General features: G+C 36.5%; 1 protein-coding gene across 8 annotated transcripts in view; it reads right to left on the reverse strand.

Annotated features, from left to right (window-relative positions):
* NBEAL1 (neurobeachin like 1) overlaps nt 1–18,330 on the reverse strand; it is an 82,982-nt gene that overhangs the window by 62,080 nt on the left and 2,572 nt on the right. For all 8 annotated transcript variants that reach the window (XR_004389921.1, XM_030487983.1, XM_030487980.1 and 5 more), the window contains exon 3: nt 2,449–2,540. Coding sequence is in view for 7 of the 8 variants with exons in the window: in XM_030487983.1 (XP_030343843.1) it covers nt 2,449–2,540 (92 nt within the window). In the remaining variant the exon portion in view is untranslated. The remainder of the gene's footprint in view (nt 1–2,448; nt 2,541–18,330) is intronic.

Consider the following 18,330-nt stretch of genomic DNA (forward strand, 5'->3'; position numbering starts at 1 on the left):
ATTTCACTTAGATGCACAAAGATGGAGCTGTATAAGCCTATAAGCTGCATAACTGTAAAAGCTCTACTTATACAGTCAAATCATACCACTGGATACACCCATCCTCTACTTAGAGATTTCCTAATTCTGCACTATGTAGCATCTTTCAGATATCCAAAGCAGATTTCAGGAAATTATATATTTTAATTTATAGAAGAAATACTCCTATCAGTTAAACCAGTAAGTGACAGTGCCAATCACAGAGTCCTTCTTTCAGGAAGGAAAAACACCCACGCAACCACTAATAGTTTCATTACATTTCTTAAGTGGTGTTTTCTTGGATGCTAAAAACCCACATATGTTTTACATTGACACAAAACTTCATGCCTGTCTTCCAAAAGGTTAGTTTTGTCCAGCAATCTGCACAAGCTTTCTTCTCCCTACACAGTTTCTCATTATTTCCTGGCATTTGCCCTTCAGTACACAAGGTCATTCAGGCATGTAGCTGTGAAACGTACTAAGATTTATATAGGTAAAAAAACTCAAAACAAAACAAAGTATTAGTCCACTCAGTTTCTCATTTACTAGCATCATGTATTATTTCCAAGACCAAAAGACAGAACTACTTATTCAATAACTTTTTTTACTGGAGTTGCTCGAGTCCACAGGTTCCTATGGCCCCAAGGAAAGACTCACTGGAAATCAGCATTTGTTGGTTCTACACTGACCTACTTGTTCTTTTTTGTGGCCTTAGTAATATCAGTTCCACAATGTAAATGCCTGCAATATAAATTGACAAACCCCAGAAGGATGCCACTTCTCACACGCCTGATTATCTCACAAACGCCAATAAGGGCAGAAATTGCAATTATTTGTTAATTCTAATATCTGCTCTCAAAGAGTATAATTTTTAATCCAGCCATCAAAGCACAGGACTGATCTGCCTTCATCCCTGTACTGTTTTGATACGTTTTCTCTACATCTGTTACACAAATCAGTCTAAATCCACATGGGCCTATTCTTCCAGGCTAAATCACTAATCCTGTCATTAACCTCAGAAAAATACACTATTTTTACGCTCACTAAGCCATCATTTAGCACAATGAAGATGCTGCTATTGTTCTGCACAACTAGGCTTCATGTGTTTTTTGTTTATGTTGCTGTAAAAAACCACCAAAAATAACCCCAAAACTCAAAAACCATCAACACAGAAAAGCAAAAGAACTCTTAGAAACTTTAGAGTACCAAGGCATTCTTCTCTTCCGCTATTCATTCCAATATTAAGCAGTATGTTAAAGATAACCTGTGCCAAAGGATAAACCTTTTTCCTTAACACAGTAAGACGCATTTTTGACACTGAAAAGAAAACACATCTTACAAAAGAGCACAGAATTAAGTTGAAGGTCTTGCTTCTTAGTAATTGCACCATCTTTTACATTCATATAGGCATTATGCAGAAAATTTTAATACAAAGAGCCAAGAAGCCCAGTTTTTATTCACTCAGATCCAGTTGCAGTCTTCTTTATTTCCTTGTAACAGTAGAGGCTATCGCCTACACTTCAAACAGGATCTGATCCAAAGCCCATTAAAGAATTTCCATTGATTTCAACAGGGCTTGGACTGTAGCCATCACGGAGGGAGAGCCATTCTTTGCATTCAAACACCAGTAGCAGTATCAGCTATAATACTGACACCACTTCTCATGATTTCTGAATTCCACAGAGTTTGTTCTTCCTTAAAACCCTTAGTTCATGCAAGCGTCTCAAAAGCAAGAGAAAACATCCAGTGCCTAAGTTTCTATTCCTCACTTGCAAAGTTAGTCTTCAAAACACAATCCTTAGAAGACAGCAAACTCAAAATACTAAACATGGAACTCTGAAATTAGACTTCAATCTCATGATTATATCTGAGAACTTGTGGTCAGCAACACGAGTGAAGTCAGCAATATTCTTGCCCTGAACTGAGGTCTTCATGATTGCAAAGAAACCACTTTAAAGTCTATCGTTTGTACACATTTTTTAAAAGATTTTCTATGAAAGATTCTGATATCTTAGCTAAGCATTTCATCTCATCCTTAATCTTAAAGCAAACTGAAATAAAATTACAAAACCCTTTACCTACATTTTACTTCAGTCACTGCTGATACAGATACCAAGCACCAACACTGACTAGTATTATTTCGTATGCAACACTTCATGAATTCTTATTTAAAAAAATGCACAAGGAACAATATTTCTATGAGCAAGAGCAAGTGAATACTCATGCCATCTCCTGATACAATGCAAACACCAGTATTTGCCTAGTTTCATCATTCTCAACCTGATTTGACCTTCAAAAGAATAGGAGTGCCACTCAACAACTGGAAAATCTTTCTTTTGTTTAAAGGCAGTATTGACATTGAACAAGACTGGGCTCTCAGCCAGGCCTGTTTCAGATATCAAAGATGAACAGGTCTGTAGTTCTACATACCTAGTCGGCAGCTTCTCAAAGTCCACATCCAGAAACTGTTCATAGCTAGAAACAAAGCTATCCAGCCACAGCTTCAGGTAATCTGGATCTTTCTGTAAAAAAGAACAGAACATTAGGCAATATTGCACTCAAGATAATCTGTCAACAACTCTGTAATATTAACTTGAATGGAATGCTTTTTTTTAATGCATTTCAATGAGAGAAAGGAGGGAATATGCAGATTTTTAGAATTCAAATTTAAAATCCATTGTCCTTTTAAATTCTCAGCCATGTCGTGCTGATGTGACATTCTTGCTGTATTCATTAGTTCGTGTGTTTCTACTTCCCGGTACCAATGCCAACCAAAGCATTTTAGCTTCTCCTCCCTGCTGCCAACAATCTTTACTTACTCTCCAGAGTAATACCTACCAGTTTTATAAAATTACTAGTATATTCTAGTCTTGATAGCATGAATGTTAGTACTCCCCACTCTTTATGGCTTATAAAATTAAATAAGAACTCCAATGACAATCCTAATCACAAAATAATCTGCTTTTTGCTTCAATCATTGATCAATATGGCAGCTAGCAGCAGATAAGAGCTAGATTGAGTGCTCCAAGAGACAATGCAGAACTTGTGACTTGTATACTAAATATCTATAAAACAAGACAGGAATTTAAATTTATGTTTCCTAGCTGTTTTTCATAGAGCACACAGACTGTTCATGACCAGCAGGTCCTCAGGGCTGGGCACCACTATCAGAAGGGAGGACGAACACTAGAACCTGCAGGATTGCCAAACAGACAACACTAGCAAAAGCAACAGGTAAATTGTATGCCAGAAGCATTTGGCTGACTAGATGTTGGTAACAGGACTAAGATAACACTAGGAAAAAAAACCAAAATATATATATGTATTTCTTCTAGCTTTTACTAATCTATCTGCTGTAATAACAAGGCTTCTCTTACGCCACATTGTTATAATATTATCACATTCAGGGTCATACCTTTGCAATTCCAAGGTAGTCAGAAAAGTCGTCTCTGAGTTTGGTAACCCTAAACCTGAAATGTCCAAGCTTAGTATTTCCAAAACCGTGTTCATGATTTACCCCAAACCACTATGAAGAAAGTATAACAGGGTATTCTAACACAGAAGAAATTCAAGGGACATTAAGAATATGCTCTGAAGAAGCCACCTTGCAATATCAACTTGTATAGGAAAAATGTCTGCCCCCAGGGAGCTAGGGAAGGATGCTAAGGAGCTTTCAACTTTGTTTTTCTTATTTTTACAGAAAATTCGGCTCCGTTCACTCTGGAACTGGATCACTGAAGTGTTGGAGTACCACACTTGGGATTATGAAGGAAAACAAGTTAAGTTTTAGTAAAAGCACTGTAAAACTCAGATTCACTGCAGTACATTAGTTTACTGTCTTTTGATTGAAGAAGAAATGTCATCATCAATTCAACCTAAGAAGCCTGAGGCATTGCTGCCATTTTAATGTCTAATGAAACTGAACAACCTCTTATACATTCTTCTGTCACCCTCACTTGTTTCCCATCTGAAAGCTCAAACCAAATAGCTTATCGATGCAGGAAAGGAGGATACTTTCATGTGCCTTGTATACTAGATAACTATAAAACAGATAGGAATTTAAATTTAGGCTTCCTAGTTGATCTTCACAGAGCATACAGACTCTGTTCATGACCAGCAGTTCCTCAGGGCAGGGCACCATTGCCAGAAGGGAGCATAGATACTAGACCATTGCAAGTCACCACAGGAAAACTGTCAAAATATGCCATTTGAGATAGCGTCACTTTAGATGTCAAGCTGCTTCATTTTCAAAAGCAAGTTGCCAGACCGTAGGTAATGTATTCCTCCTCAAGGACTGTGCAGTCATGGCCATTAATACACATCCATGCAGTCCCACATTCTATGTTATAAATAATCTTCAAAATAACTTTCAAATATTTGCCTGAAGTATTCTAGATTTTAAATTGTTTCTGATGTACTCAAAATTTTATAAAAATTTGCAAAAGTCTTAAACGTTTTTTTCATCCTTCTCTTTTCCCTTTTCTGTATCTCCTCTCTTTCGCTTGTTGCCTTTGTATTACCACAGATATTCCCAAATAACCAATTATTTCCCTGCAGTGTTAAGATCAAAGAGTAATCTGTGAATAACTCTAACATACACAGTGTTCTGGAGCTATGTCAAGCTAGCAGAAAGAGTTGCCAAGAAAGGCTGTCCGACAGGGTCCTGTCAGTGCAAAATTGCTACCTACAAAGGAGCCTCCGGAGGGGAGGGCAGGCAGAACAAAATAAAAATGGAAATCCAGAATCTGAAGAAATTCTTCTCAGAGTGTCTTTCCACATGTATTAAAACATGGGAATTCCCTTCTCATTCTAGGCTTTACCCTTCTCTATACCCCCAAAGATCCCTCTAACTCAAGCAAGAAGTGTCAGAAACACGCAGGCACAATTCACCTATCACTATTAATTATATATGAAATGTGTTCAGATATTGTGACAACAGGTGTCAAATAAAACCCTCAACTAGATACATATCTTGTCTAATTATTTGCTTCCACTGCCTTTAACACATATTCTTGTTTATTTTTTCTGTCTTATTTTCCCTTCTTCCACTTTATTCCCAGTTTCTCCCTCATTCCTAATCTTTTTTCCTCATCTCTACTTTATTCCCTTTTCAATTCTTTTTTTTTTGGTCATCATTCCCTTTCTTTTTCTGTTAAAAATTTGTCTAGAAAGTATTATGTCCTGTAAGTGTAATGTAGCCTTCTCCTCACGTTTAATATGCACAGAACTACCAAACAGTTATCTTTAACACATACCTAGTAATTGCCCTCAGGATGCAACTGCAACATACAGAATGAAGCAAGCTTTGAGATAAAGAATAAATTCAAGGTTTCCAAGCCACCACTACAGAGGTAGATTATTCCAATCAGGCGAGTACAGAATGCTCATTTCAAAGGTTTAGAGATGAAACACCTTGAAAATCAAACTAAAAGATGGGCAAGAGGTAAGACTTGCTAATACCTGAAAAGAATGAGCTAGGAGCAGCAGATGTTGTCTGCAGACATCACAGCTTTTTAAAACAATGTTTCCTATTTAAAGCTTTAGCTTTTTTGTCATTCACAGCAAGTTACTTTAGCCACATGCAAGCTATTTCACAGCATCATAAAGATGAGGAAAACCAGGATATGATTTTAGCAGTTACAATATAGCTCAGGCTACAGAGGACAAAACAATAACATCCATGGTGAAGTAATCAACAGCAATTTTGCCATATGCATGGGCCCGTGCCCCTAATGATAATATGCAAAACTGAACGTATTTGACTTTTACCTGTTGAACAAACAGCTTTTTCTTGGCACAAACAAATTCTCCTTGAAATATAACATGAATTACTGAATTGATCCTATTCGTATTCCCAAATTAAAATAATTCGTTGACACAGGTAAGGCTCACCACTAACTGCTGACAGTAAACTTTTGTAGGAAAACTCATTTTTTTCTTGGTTGCGTGCCATGAAGGAAGTTGTGCAAATAATGTCATTATGAGACTTAAAATTGCATTAACAAAAGACTGTGAACGAGAGGAGGGAAATGGAAGGACAAAAAACAAAATTAGATTAAATGTCTGCTTGCTCCTTTTTAATAATATAGCCTAAATAATATAGCCTAAAGGTTAAGAGTAAATTAAACCTCCTTACCCTTAAACTATAATACCTTTGCAAGACTATCAGTGCAGACTAGCAGCAAGAGAGAATATTGGCAGACAAAATATGCAAGAAAAAGCAATTATGTAGATGGCAAGAATAGGACACCGACGTTACAAAAGGCTAAAAGTTTTTGCTTACCTGTAGTGCACATACTACTCAATTCATTTTACCACTAAACTCCTCCAAATTCTAGTAAAAACCAAGATTTGCAGTATTGTTTGATCATTACCTGCAGCACAATATTTAACTCCCTTCTACCTCAATCCCCTACCAGCCTATTAATATTACTCCAAGTTATTAAAATAATCAAGCTTTGATATCAAAATACCAGGTAACGCTACTGGAATGTGCCAGTAGTAAATTGCGTACACAATAGTTGACTCATTCTGAGTCAAATCCAGGCAATAGCACAAACTCAACAGCACTTAGGGGAAAAAAAATAACAAAATCATCAAGGCAAAAAAGTAAACAAGATCACTTAGCAACATAAGAAACACTAAGAAATAAATCTCCATTACAAACCACCTAATAGAAGTATGCCACCTTTCCAGAAACAAATATGGAGACTTACAAACTAAGAGGACATCATTCCAGAAAAAAAATGACCCAATATTCAACAGTTTTGCTACAGACATATAAATTATTTCAAAGATGTTGGAAACTTCAGTTAAAATCATCTTTCAAACTTTGAATCTGGCCCAGGTTTTCCTTTTTCTTTATTAGCAGCAATCAGCCCAGGCCCCATTCACCAGTCACCTGTGGAAAGCTGCAAGAAATCCAAATTTTACTGAAGCAGTTTTAAGAAAGGAAACTTACAATGGTAAATGTTACCCATGGGAAAGTAAACAAAAATGTCCAATCCTAAAACACAGCTCAATACACACCTTTCTGAAGACCAGCCTACATGTTCCAAACATATCTTGTATTTTCCTGAACCAGAAGAGTGTTGGTTGAGGACAAAAAACTGTCTTTTTATATTGGTTTACATTTCTAATTTCAGATTTAAACCAGACAGTAGTAATGGGCATCAGCTGCTTCCTGTGCACCGTGTACACTGCAGTTATCCTACCCAGCATCTTTATCTTGAACTAAACTTTTTTTTTTTGAGGTCAGCTGCTGCCATTTAATCTGAAGTTTACATTCAGTGGATTTTAGAATTTAATTGTGTTGAGTTCTCTCCCTACCCACCTTTTCAACTATCCTCTCTTTTCCCACGACAGAAGCAGTAAGCACATTAACAGCAGAACACAAATTGACCTATCTTCAACACGAACATATTTGTGTTCTTCAATGCCAGATCAACTTTCCAAGCCAGTATATGTTGCAGTCCAACAAGTATCTGTGTTACCACATGGCGGAAGATTGCATTCCATGTGTATGGCAATACTTCAGATCTGTGTTGCTACTGAGAGCAACAAATGTCTGAACAGCAACCCCAGCTCCAACTGATACACTATAAATCGTTAGCTACTCCATTGTATCTGCAGTCCTCCTAAGGAAGCAGTGTAACTCAGCCAGACCACAGTAAAGCATCTTAATTGCTCAGATGCATTATTACCAGTAAAAGCCATGAAATCTACGGAACACATTCTCTTATTTCCCCACTTTCATGATTTCCCTTTGTTGTCATTCTGCAGACAAGTAGCTGGAGCCTGTACCTCAGACAACAGCTCCAAGTTGCGTTCTGCAGTGCTGGTTGAAGACATACCATGTCTTCATGGTAAAGCACAGCATACAAAGCAACGTATTTTTGATAATACACCACAAGGACAAACTGTGATAAACCAATTTTAGATTGGTGTTCTTTCCCAGTCCTGTCACACACATTCTGCAGCCATGCCTTATGAGATCAGCAGGAAATGCAGAAGGAAATGTTTGATTTGTACAACAGCAGTAAAAGCAGAAAAAACCTGGATGTGGTAATAAAACACCTTTCACCAGTTACAACTTTCCAATCACTAGAAGATAATGTTGATTTTCTAAACCTTGCACCTTTCTAAGCCCCAAGCCTAATCTTTTTATTTATTTTACCTGAAACTTGCCTTATGCAATTTGCTTCACTCAAAACAAATTTCTCTATCTTATTTGAATAAGAATTCATATACAGAAACTGCATGCCTTAAAACTTCTGGAAGATACTTTCTCCAAGGCTTAAAATTCCAAGAAGCTAAAATCCATCTTAAGTTAGCCATTTCACTATTTCTCTTCATAACAATAAACCGAAACAACCAGAGTTTTGACAAGGCTATTTTAAGAGAGTGTCGTTGTAAGGATATGTGCAAGTCTAAAATAAATAAATAAATAATTATTTAAAAGGTAAAAAGTCCTGTAGCTGATAGTTACAAGTCTGCAGAGCCTAAGCTTCGGCATCTGAGCTCAACATATTGTAACAAAGGTCTGTGAAACTGCCATAGCAACAGTTATTCACCTGCAGTAATGGAAAAAAAAAGAAAAAAAATTTTAATCCTATTAAATCAAATGTAGCTCAGAGCACCTAAAAGTGAAAATACTTCCTTGTTCCTTGACTTCCTTAAATGCCTCTTGTTTTCTTAAACAAAACACACCCAAAACCAAATGAAAAAGCCCAAACCACCAGCCATTAAGCCTCCGTCTTCATAAGATCCTCTTGGCACCATAATAGTTGCCATAGCTCTTTACACTTGGACAGACTGCCAGGCCCAAGTGGTATTGTGTTCCTAACAGGAATACCCCTTTCCCTCTACCTCTCCCCCCCCCAAAAAAAAAAATCCCAAAAAACTCAAAAAACCACAAAAAAAAAAAAAAAAAAAAAAAAAAACAAAAAAACCCTAAAAAACATCATAAAACATCCAGGAGAGGTTGGTTGGTTTGTTTGGGGTTTTTAAACCAACACAGTTAATACTACACTAGAAAGGAAATAAAAAATTTGCTGAATAGAACCAGTCTACTGGTGTACATATGGTATGGGCAACAATACTGTGGCTAGACACTGCCAAACAATTACCAAGTTTTCCAGGAAGTCATCATTTTAACAGTTGCAATATATAAACTCTAGCAAGGCTACCCTTAGACTTGGTGGAACTGGGAAACAAGCTCTCAATGCTAACACCAACTTTAGTGTTTAGCTACACTGAACCACAGCCAACAGTAGAGAAGTCTAGTCTAATGCCCTTCTGACAGATACAACATTTTCTAAGGCAATGAAGTGAAAAGAAACTAAAAGCAAAAACTTCACTAACTTTGGACAGGCTCTTGTCTTTGATATACTAAATTATCTAGAAATCACAATAGCTTTCTCTACTCTGTATGAAGATTGATGAAATCAATGACAAAGAAATGTCCGGGGTTTTCTTCCCCAGTAACTATTTGCCTATACAAGAAGGTCAACAGGAATTTTTTGCACCAGTAATAACATTTTCAAAACTCCTAACAAGCCAGGTAGTTTTGAATTCTTACAGCTTACTAAGTTAAATGAAAACATCTTACACAAAACTGGCATTGAAGTCCTCCCACTGAACGTGTTTAGATCCACACCTGTGGAATACAGGCACATTTACCCAAGGTTTCAAATCAATACAAAGGTTGCTTTTAGAGTTAACCATAACTTCCAGCCCTACTAAGGCTTCAAGCAAACAGACACAACTGGAAGGGCAAAGCTCAATACAATTTTTATAGCCACATCCAGGAAGTATTAGTTGTTAAAACAAAAACTGGACCCACCCGAGGCTATTTGCAGTGTCACATTCCATGCTCCAAAGGCAAAAATTCCCTGCAGGGCAGTTCAGAGTCCAACAGGGAGACAAGCTCGACTTGTTTGACAAGACAGTTGTTTGAAGTCGTTAAATTTAACATCAAAAAGACAGCCTGGTCTGACTACTGTGCATAGCAGTCAGCCAACCTTCAAAGTGGATTTCAGTTTAGAAGCACTACCATGAAATCTCACTGGCACTGGTATTATGGTAACTAATCTGCCATCCCCAAGCATTATATTTAAAATAAGAACAATCCATTGGTGTTAAGGCTGAATCAGACCTACCAAAAATGACGTTAGGAAATTAAACATTAAATACTACTGCCCTTAGATCACCGGTGAGTTTAATAGTCTTAAAACTAACTGAAGTAGTCTGCATAATGCAGAACGGTAGAACATTTCTCAACACTGTTTGAAATAAACTCTTCACTGGGGGATTACAAGGTTTGCTTTAAGGCAGCTTTTTCCTCTTCACGTTTGCAGACATAAAAAGCAACCTTTTCAGCATGAGATCTCCTAGCAGCCTTTCTTCCAAAATATGTCAAAGTGCTTATGCTTTTCATGAACCTTTCAAATCTGTAAAATGCCAGAATAAAACCTGAAAAGCCTCATTATAGCAACAATGCAGTTAGAATTAATAAAAGACTTTATGATAAACTGTCTGAAACTGGCTAAATTGCCTTGATAAATTCAATCAATTTTAATAGTCAAGGGAACCACCTTTGGACACAACTTTTCATTTTGACCGCAATACTAATTTCTGAATCAGTTGTTGATCCAAAAGAAGGAAGGCTCCTGGCAAGTCATTATAAATGTCCTTTTTCAAAATTCACACAAGCATTCTGCTCCATTTCTGGAATTAAAAGAAAAAGGGGGATGTGTTTTGTTTTATAAGTGGGAGTTGCAGTGAATCATGGCAGAAACAACTATTTTGGGGCAAGTTAAAAATTTCCATTTAGCATAGAGATTTATACCAAAATAAACCTATAGGTGTCAATCATTACAAAATTTAGCTCACAAACACCAGAAGTCAAAGTCAATATACTTTCTCTCTTTTCAAAACAAGAAAAATAATTATAATCTTCCACTAATCTTCCATTAATGCCTTAAGTTAAAGAAAAAGCCCATTATCTGAGAGGTCTTATTTGATTTCCTTTCTACTTCAGCTCCTCAACAAAACAGGAAAAACAAAATTAGTTTTCTTACTAAAATGGGACTAAAGCCTCTATTTTTCTTTCTCTTGCTCTTTTTTTTTTGTTGTTGTTTTTCAATGAATGACAACACAATTACAGCCTTGTAGCTTGGAACTGGCATGCGACTGATACCGTCCATAGGATGAATCTAGTTAACTTGATTTTCAATGTCTTCACATTTGATAGAAAGTACCGCTTGGCAAGTTCCATGTACAACCTGACATACAGTATTTCTGCCTTCTAGAGTCCACTGCACAGGGTACTTACCAGGAATATTTCATTCTATTAACATTCACTTTTTCCATCAAAGTTGAAATAACAAACCAACAGCAGTAAAATCTGGAAGCCGTATTTTAAGCCTAAGGGAACAAGAAGCATCCTAAACAACTCTAAGACAACTAAAATAACATGGTGTCAAAAGTCTACAGTGCCAAGATCAGCCTAAACTTAATGAAAATTTAAACTATAGCTTAGGGAAGGCTTAGAGTCTAACACTTGATTGTTTTGAAACTCGAAGTTATGCTGCCGTTTTACATGAGAAAAGCGCTGAGTTTTAGCAACAACACACACAAAAGACAACTTTTGCACCATCAAGTTTCTAACTTTGTGTGATTGAAAAGTTTAACACAGACAGACTGAAAGGAAGCAGGATGGTGCTACAACAGTAAAACCAGCCTATTATTTCACCATATCAATAGCTAAATATTGTCAAGTCTTTCAACAGATAAAGGCTGAGAATTTGTGTACAGCTTGTCAAAAAGTCATCTGTATTTGTTTCAAAGTGTAGTAAGATTACATCAAATTTAACTACAGCAAATTTGTATTTCTTTATCTATGAATTTCATTGATTTTGTCTTCTTGGCCTCACCAGGCAGCTGAACCATACAGTGAAGGTATAAAAACACCTCACCCAAATTCACTTTTCAAAAGCACCCTTAAAAAAAAAAACAGACTCAAAAACTAGGGCATAGCAGAATTTGTGTTACTTGTTCAACTGCTGTTTAGTATCCCCTGCACTTCTGCCAGTACAGATTTAAATGATTATGACACGTAGATATTGAGGTCAGATTTTGGCAAATAACACCACTGTCCTCTATACCCTGCTTTATTTCCAAGAGCTTTACCCATCCAGTACAGTGAATGATGTGGGGTCCTCAGGAGAAAAAAAATGGCATGAAGTCATACCTGAGCCACTGTACTCACTGCCATTTTTGAGACCTTTTTTTGTATTTTAGGTAATTTATACACAACAAATATTAAAGGACCATCCTTCTCATCATGGTATTTTCTCTCCCAAATTCCAAGTTTGCCCTTGAAAGCATGTGAACACTACAAATCTAACTAAAAACTGTTTTTTGGGGTTTTTTGAATTAAATTCTGGAACATCAAACAAAACCTTTTCCCTCCTTGCTTCTCAGAACCTGCTAAAACATACAGCCTACACACCTCATAAAGCTTCAGTCATTCATCAAGAAAAGTGTCCATTCCAGCTAGTCCTAAATTCAGCAAAAGCACAAGTAAATGAATACCGATTTTTATACAGCTGAATGCATTAGCCAAGCATTCATTGACAGAGTTGGTAAGGTGACTTACAAGCAGCCCACACCTAACATAACCACTTTCTACAAAGCTTATGAAGATTATGTCACTGGAAACTCTGACCTGATGCCCCACGTATACTGTCGGTTAACATTTCCATCGCTCTTCCACAGAAGCCAAGCATTTACCCTTTTTGCATGATGCTTTTAGAAAAAGCAGTGTTAATAACTTTTAAAACTTTTTGGTTCCTAAATTCTCCTTCCACATTCCAAGTGAAAACTGGCAGTAAGTCATATGAAGGTGCAATATTTTCCTAGAATTACTTATTACTAATACTAAAAGAATAATGATGCTATCCTTATTGAAGGAGTCAGACTCACACTACTTCATTTTCACTTTGCTTTTCATAGACATTTCTGGCATTAATGCTGAATTCTTTTTTTCCAATTCAAGTGCTACCTTTTCAACCTCTGATTTCGCTTCCTTGTTATTTTTTTTTAGATGTCTTCTGTGATACTCCTACAGCTTCTCAGGCAGGTTCTGGTGAATGACAACTGACAATACAAAGAGTACCAATTCTCCCTACATTAATAATTAAATGCAAATTCATTCACTGTTTTCATTCAGACTTCAGGAATATGTCCTCAAATATTTCTCTTCATCCCTATCCCCCCCACAACTTCAGTCTAAAAGCCAGAGTTACTAGAAATAGTTATTTAAATAAAAGTGTATTTTCTATGCCTAACTGCTATCTACTGGATAATTAAAGGTTCAGCATCTGCTTTGATTTTATGCTCTCTTTGTACTATGTAAAAGTAGTATTTAACCATGAATTTATTTTAAGGTTTTGTTTATGCCTTCCTCAAATATCCTTTACCTAAAGCATTCAAAAGCCTTTAAAGCCTTTGGAATTTAATCTTTAAATATCCTGACTGTTTTAAAATATGCTCTGCTTCTAGATACTGGTATAATTAGCTATTCTTACAGTTAAATTTAATTCCTAATTTTACATAGCCATAGTTAGCAGTGTTACCCAATGGTCAAACAATTATTTAATGCCATTTATTCCTATTGCTTACTATAGGTACATGCAATCCTCAACCATAAATCAGAGAAATAGATTGTCACAAATGCTTTAAATATCAGCGGAAGCATCAACACACAAATACTTATCAGCGCAGAAATCTAACAGCTAATGCTTAGATCTGCAGATGCATGGGGGAGCCTTAGTGAGATGTCAAACTTGAAACAGCATTTATGATGAGAAAAAAACCGCTAAAATATAGTTTTAATTTCTTGGTGTTTCCATCGTATCTCCCATCCTCTACTGCATTCTCCCATTTACTAGAAGATCAATTGGAAAAGTTATCTAAACAAATGACGACTTTTAAAGGTAAGATGCTTATCTGTACTGTTCAGACATGGTTTTCCTTACATATATTTCTTTCATCAAGAAAAGCTCAGTAATTAAAAAAGCTCTTCTCTCTTCTATAACAGCTGTTTAACCTTTCTGAAGCCTGTAAATATTTTAACAGTATCTATTGACAAATTTGGATTCAGGCATTAAGCTACAATGCTGTTCAACAGGCAGCTGGCAAGCCTTTCTTCCATTTCCGTATTACAGCACAAACATACTGCATGTTTGAATTGATTCTGCAATATCCTTTTATCAGGACACATGTTATCCCTGGATCTGAACCACATAACCAAATTAAAAGTACCATAACTCGGATACAACACCACAGCCCCATGTTTGTTAAATTCACTCTAATATTAGTAAATCAACACTCAGAACCAACAGCCTGTGTTTCTAGCTTTGTGATAAATCATTCTTTAACAGACACTTGAGTCTTTCACTTCAGTAAAAACTTGATCCGGTAAACATTTGTTTGTACGTTCAGAACTGGATGCTTCTCATTAATTCCACTTAGTTTCTCACTAATCCACAACCCTGTGGACGTGTAGGAATTTCAGTCTCATGCTGAACATCAGTAAAACCCTGAATCTTAGGGAAAAAGCATGGACAAACCTCAGGTACTTCTTTATCCAAAAGTAGCACCTACATATATGTATTGCCAAAGATGCTATAGAATGGTAAGAATAAGAAATAGTTTCTATGTAGCTTTCAAAGTATTATGGTTTTCTTACATCTCTTTTAGATTTATCTGCTGTCTCATTTCAACCTGAAGTCTGCACTCTGTGGCAGAGCGGCTGTTCTGTGTCTGAACAACCATCAGCACAAGGTCATTCCTTGTGACGGAAGGTAGTGACTACTACAAGTTAAGAGACTAATGTCTTATATATACATGTCGGTTATTTACATGAAAAGTTCTATATTTGTAGATATTGGATTTGTGTTAGTTCTTGGGCTATGAGACAGCTCTTTAAATAGCAGACAGTGAATTCAGAAGTCCAACTGTTCTTGTTTATCTATACCCATTCTTAGATAAGCATCTCGTAAATAAAGACAAAGACATTTCACTGACACATGGCTACATGTGACTTGTGACATGCTCTTTTACAAGTCACACTCAGAATGCAGAGATTTATTTAAAACTATGGGCAAAAAAGTTATTTTACACAGCAATTCTTTAACAAATCTTCACTCACTGGTTTTAACAGAGACATGAATTTACATGACAGTGACTTATGAAAAACCACTTTTACTGAACACTTGGTTTGCTCAAGCATTCATCTAGCTGTAAGCTGAATACTTCTTTATCTAGTATAACAAAGGCGATATATAATGGTGTAAGATGAGTCGCTGACAAATCAGCAGTTGCACAAGAAGGAAAACAAGTGCAAGCTAAGTCAAGATGAGATCATATTTGGGATGCAAAGGTCAGTGTTTCACACGAGGCTCACAGTTTTACATCAAAGATCATATTCTTGTTGAATTACATGTGCCTCACCACAGCTGAGCGTAATTTTGCTAAAACCACATTTCTTTGAGAAACACAACTACAATATCATTTAGGTGAACAAACTCAGTTCAATCGTACTACTTGAAGCAGCCCTACAATAGTCATGCCTATAAGCTGATCTGATCATAAGCTTTTTTAGTTTATTTACAAATACTTTCCAATTTTATACTGGGACAGAAGTAAAAACCCCTTACAAGGAAAAATTCACATTATTTAATATAAACTGACAAACCATCCCTTCCCCCTTATGCATTTGAAACCCTGCTTTTAAGACAATTGGGGATTTTTTTTTTCTTTCTTTTTTTTGATAGAGGAGGAAAATCTCTTTCCATATAAAAGGGTATCTGATCACTTTCCAAGTAAAATAATGACTATCAGAAATCCTGACATGCTTTATGTCTAAGAGTCTGAAACACCTACCAGAACAACTGGAGATGAGATACAGAGTCAAAAATCTTACAGATAAAATAGAAGTTGAATCTCTTTAATTTCAATCTGCAGTAACAGTTACTTCAAAGGATTATAAAACACAGATTATTTTGTTATACTGATACATAATTAACATCTAAGAAAAGCTTAATCAACTAATATTACAATATTGTCACAGCTACGCTGGTCTAAGGCTACAAGGCAAAACTGGTACAGATCACTTCAATCACATGAACATGAAAAGGTCACAGATACCCATGAAAGCATGTCCTTTTCCCAGACTACTTCAGTTCCCCTAAGAGAGCTCTTCTGCTGTACACTTATGTTAGTAAAGCATTTTCAGGTATCTGCTGCATATGCACTTAAATGAAAAGTGTTTCAGGCTTCTGTGTAGATTATTAAAGGCTTTGAACTGACAAAGTATCAATATGCTTGATACTACTATTGTCTACCTAGCCTACTGCAGAAAACTTCTCCTAGTGACTTCTATAGAAAGGACCCGTGTTACCTGCCCTACATAAAATTCCATTATCTTAAAACACACCACACTCCTACGTTTGGATGAGAGGACAGCAGCTTACATCCATATCCAATATTCAAGTAACAGCATTGTACATTAACAGATAAGTGAATAGAAAAAAATCCAACCAAAACCATTTGAAAATCATCAAAACCCATGCAAGTTGCATCCTTAACAATGCTTTCTTTGCAAAAGGTTTGACATCATCGTTTAAAAGAAAAAACAAACCAACCAAACAAAACTCGAGGCATGAACAGCTCAGACTATCAACAATATAATGCTGTGATACAACCCTAGTTGTATCACAATTTCACTAAGTTTAATGAATTTTTAAACTGCTTCCATGCATAAATCATGCGTAGCTACTACTTTCACTGGGCATCTTACACAGTAGATTGTAATATGCAGCTTTGCAGCTACTGCCCTACAGGATGGCTTTTAGGTGAACAAAAGCTAAAAACAAAATAAATCCAAAACCAAACCCCAAACTTACATTAGAAACTGCCAGATGAAAAACAACTGAATACCAACTAAAAATGAACTTTTGCAGCCACTCAAACATAATCTTAAAGAAAAAAAAAAGAAAAAGAAACCACCTCATGCACAGTGTCATCCAAACACAGCTTCTGCAGAGATCCCAGTTACATGCTGCTGTCTGCCAGATCAGCTGAACTGCAGAAGAGGCAATGAAAATAGAGAAATGCCTTCCTCATGTTACTTTGTACAAAAGTAATAGCTGTGGCTGACACCTGATGCTGCCAGAGATGTTAGGTGATCACAAAGAACAAGAGTCACGACCTGGGTTAGAAGGTAAGATGGTAACACAGCATTACCAATCACTTTGAAGCTGTGAAAAACCTTGCTGCTGTAGCACAGGGTGCTATATTTAACATACTATCATGAAGGACCCGATTATCTAAAAAAGGCAAGGCAAACAAGTCTATTTTTTAGCAACAATATAGAGCATCACAAAAAAGGAGCTTGGATTTCACTGTTTCTTTAGCTAGCAAGGCTGTAAAAGCTAAAGCCACATAGTTGGGATTTGTGGCACAACAAATTCCCACCTTACTCAACTGTGACTCTCCAGCAGTTTTTGTATGTGGGAGAAACTGCCTCGCTTTCTTCCTTCTCAGGATGTCAGCCACAACAAAGCCATGACAGTGCAACATACAGGATATGATACTACACTCACTCGGCAGCCACAGGTATAAGGAGACTTCTCCCTAAACCACTATATCCTGTCACCTTATGCTAGATGCTTCAAGGAGAACAAATACAGCACACTGATGTTTCCAATACATAACCAAACAATCTAATTTACATTATGGCTTTACAACATCTTACATCCCAAGACCTAGCTTCTTCAGTTGCTCCTAACTTCAACAAACTTAATCCAAGATAAAACACTTATGCTGGATGCCTGCCCCAAGCAGAATGAGGTAAGCCAGTTGAGAAAGAAAAAACCAGTTTTGCATCCAGCACTTTTTGAAAAAGTGAAACTCTTCTTCGAGTCACTCTAGTTGCCTTCAAACTTTGACAATTAGCTTTTTATATATATATATATGTATGTATTTTCCTACTTAAAACCTAGGCCTTATCAACATATGAACCCACTTAATTGTGCCTTTAATATGTGGCTCTGGAAGAAAAAAGGCCAAAAAACATCACCAACAGCTCACAGAGGTTGAGTATATAAAAAGATACTTTTTTTTAATATGCCATTCTCCAGCTCTCATCTGAGAGCTGACTGACTCAGTACACAGCATTCCCATAGAGAAACTGAATGTCCTCTAAGTGATCTAAAGCACACAAAGCACACATTTTAACTAGCA

This window comes from Strigops habroptila, chromosome 5, assembly GCF_004027225.2.
Source record: "Strigops habroptila isolate Jane chromosome 5, bStrHab1.2.pri, whole genome shotgun sequence".
In the NCBI taxonomy this organism is placed as follows: Eukaryota; Metazoa; Chordata; class Aves; order Psittaciformes; family Psittacidae; genus Strigops; species Strigops habroptila.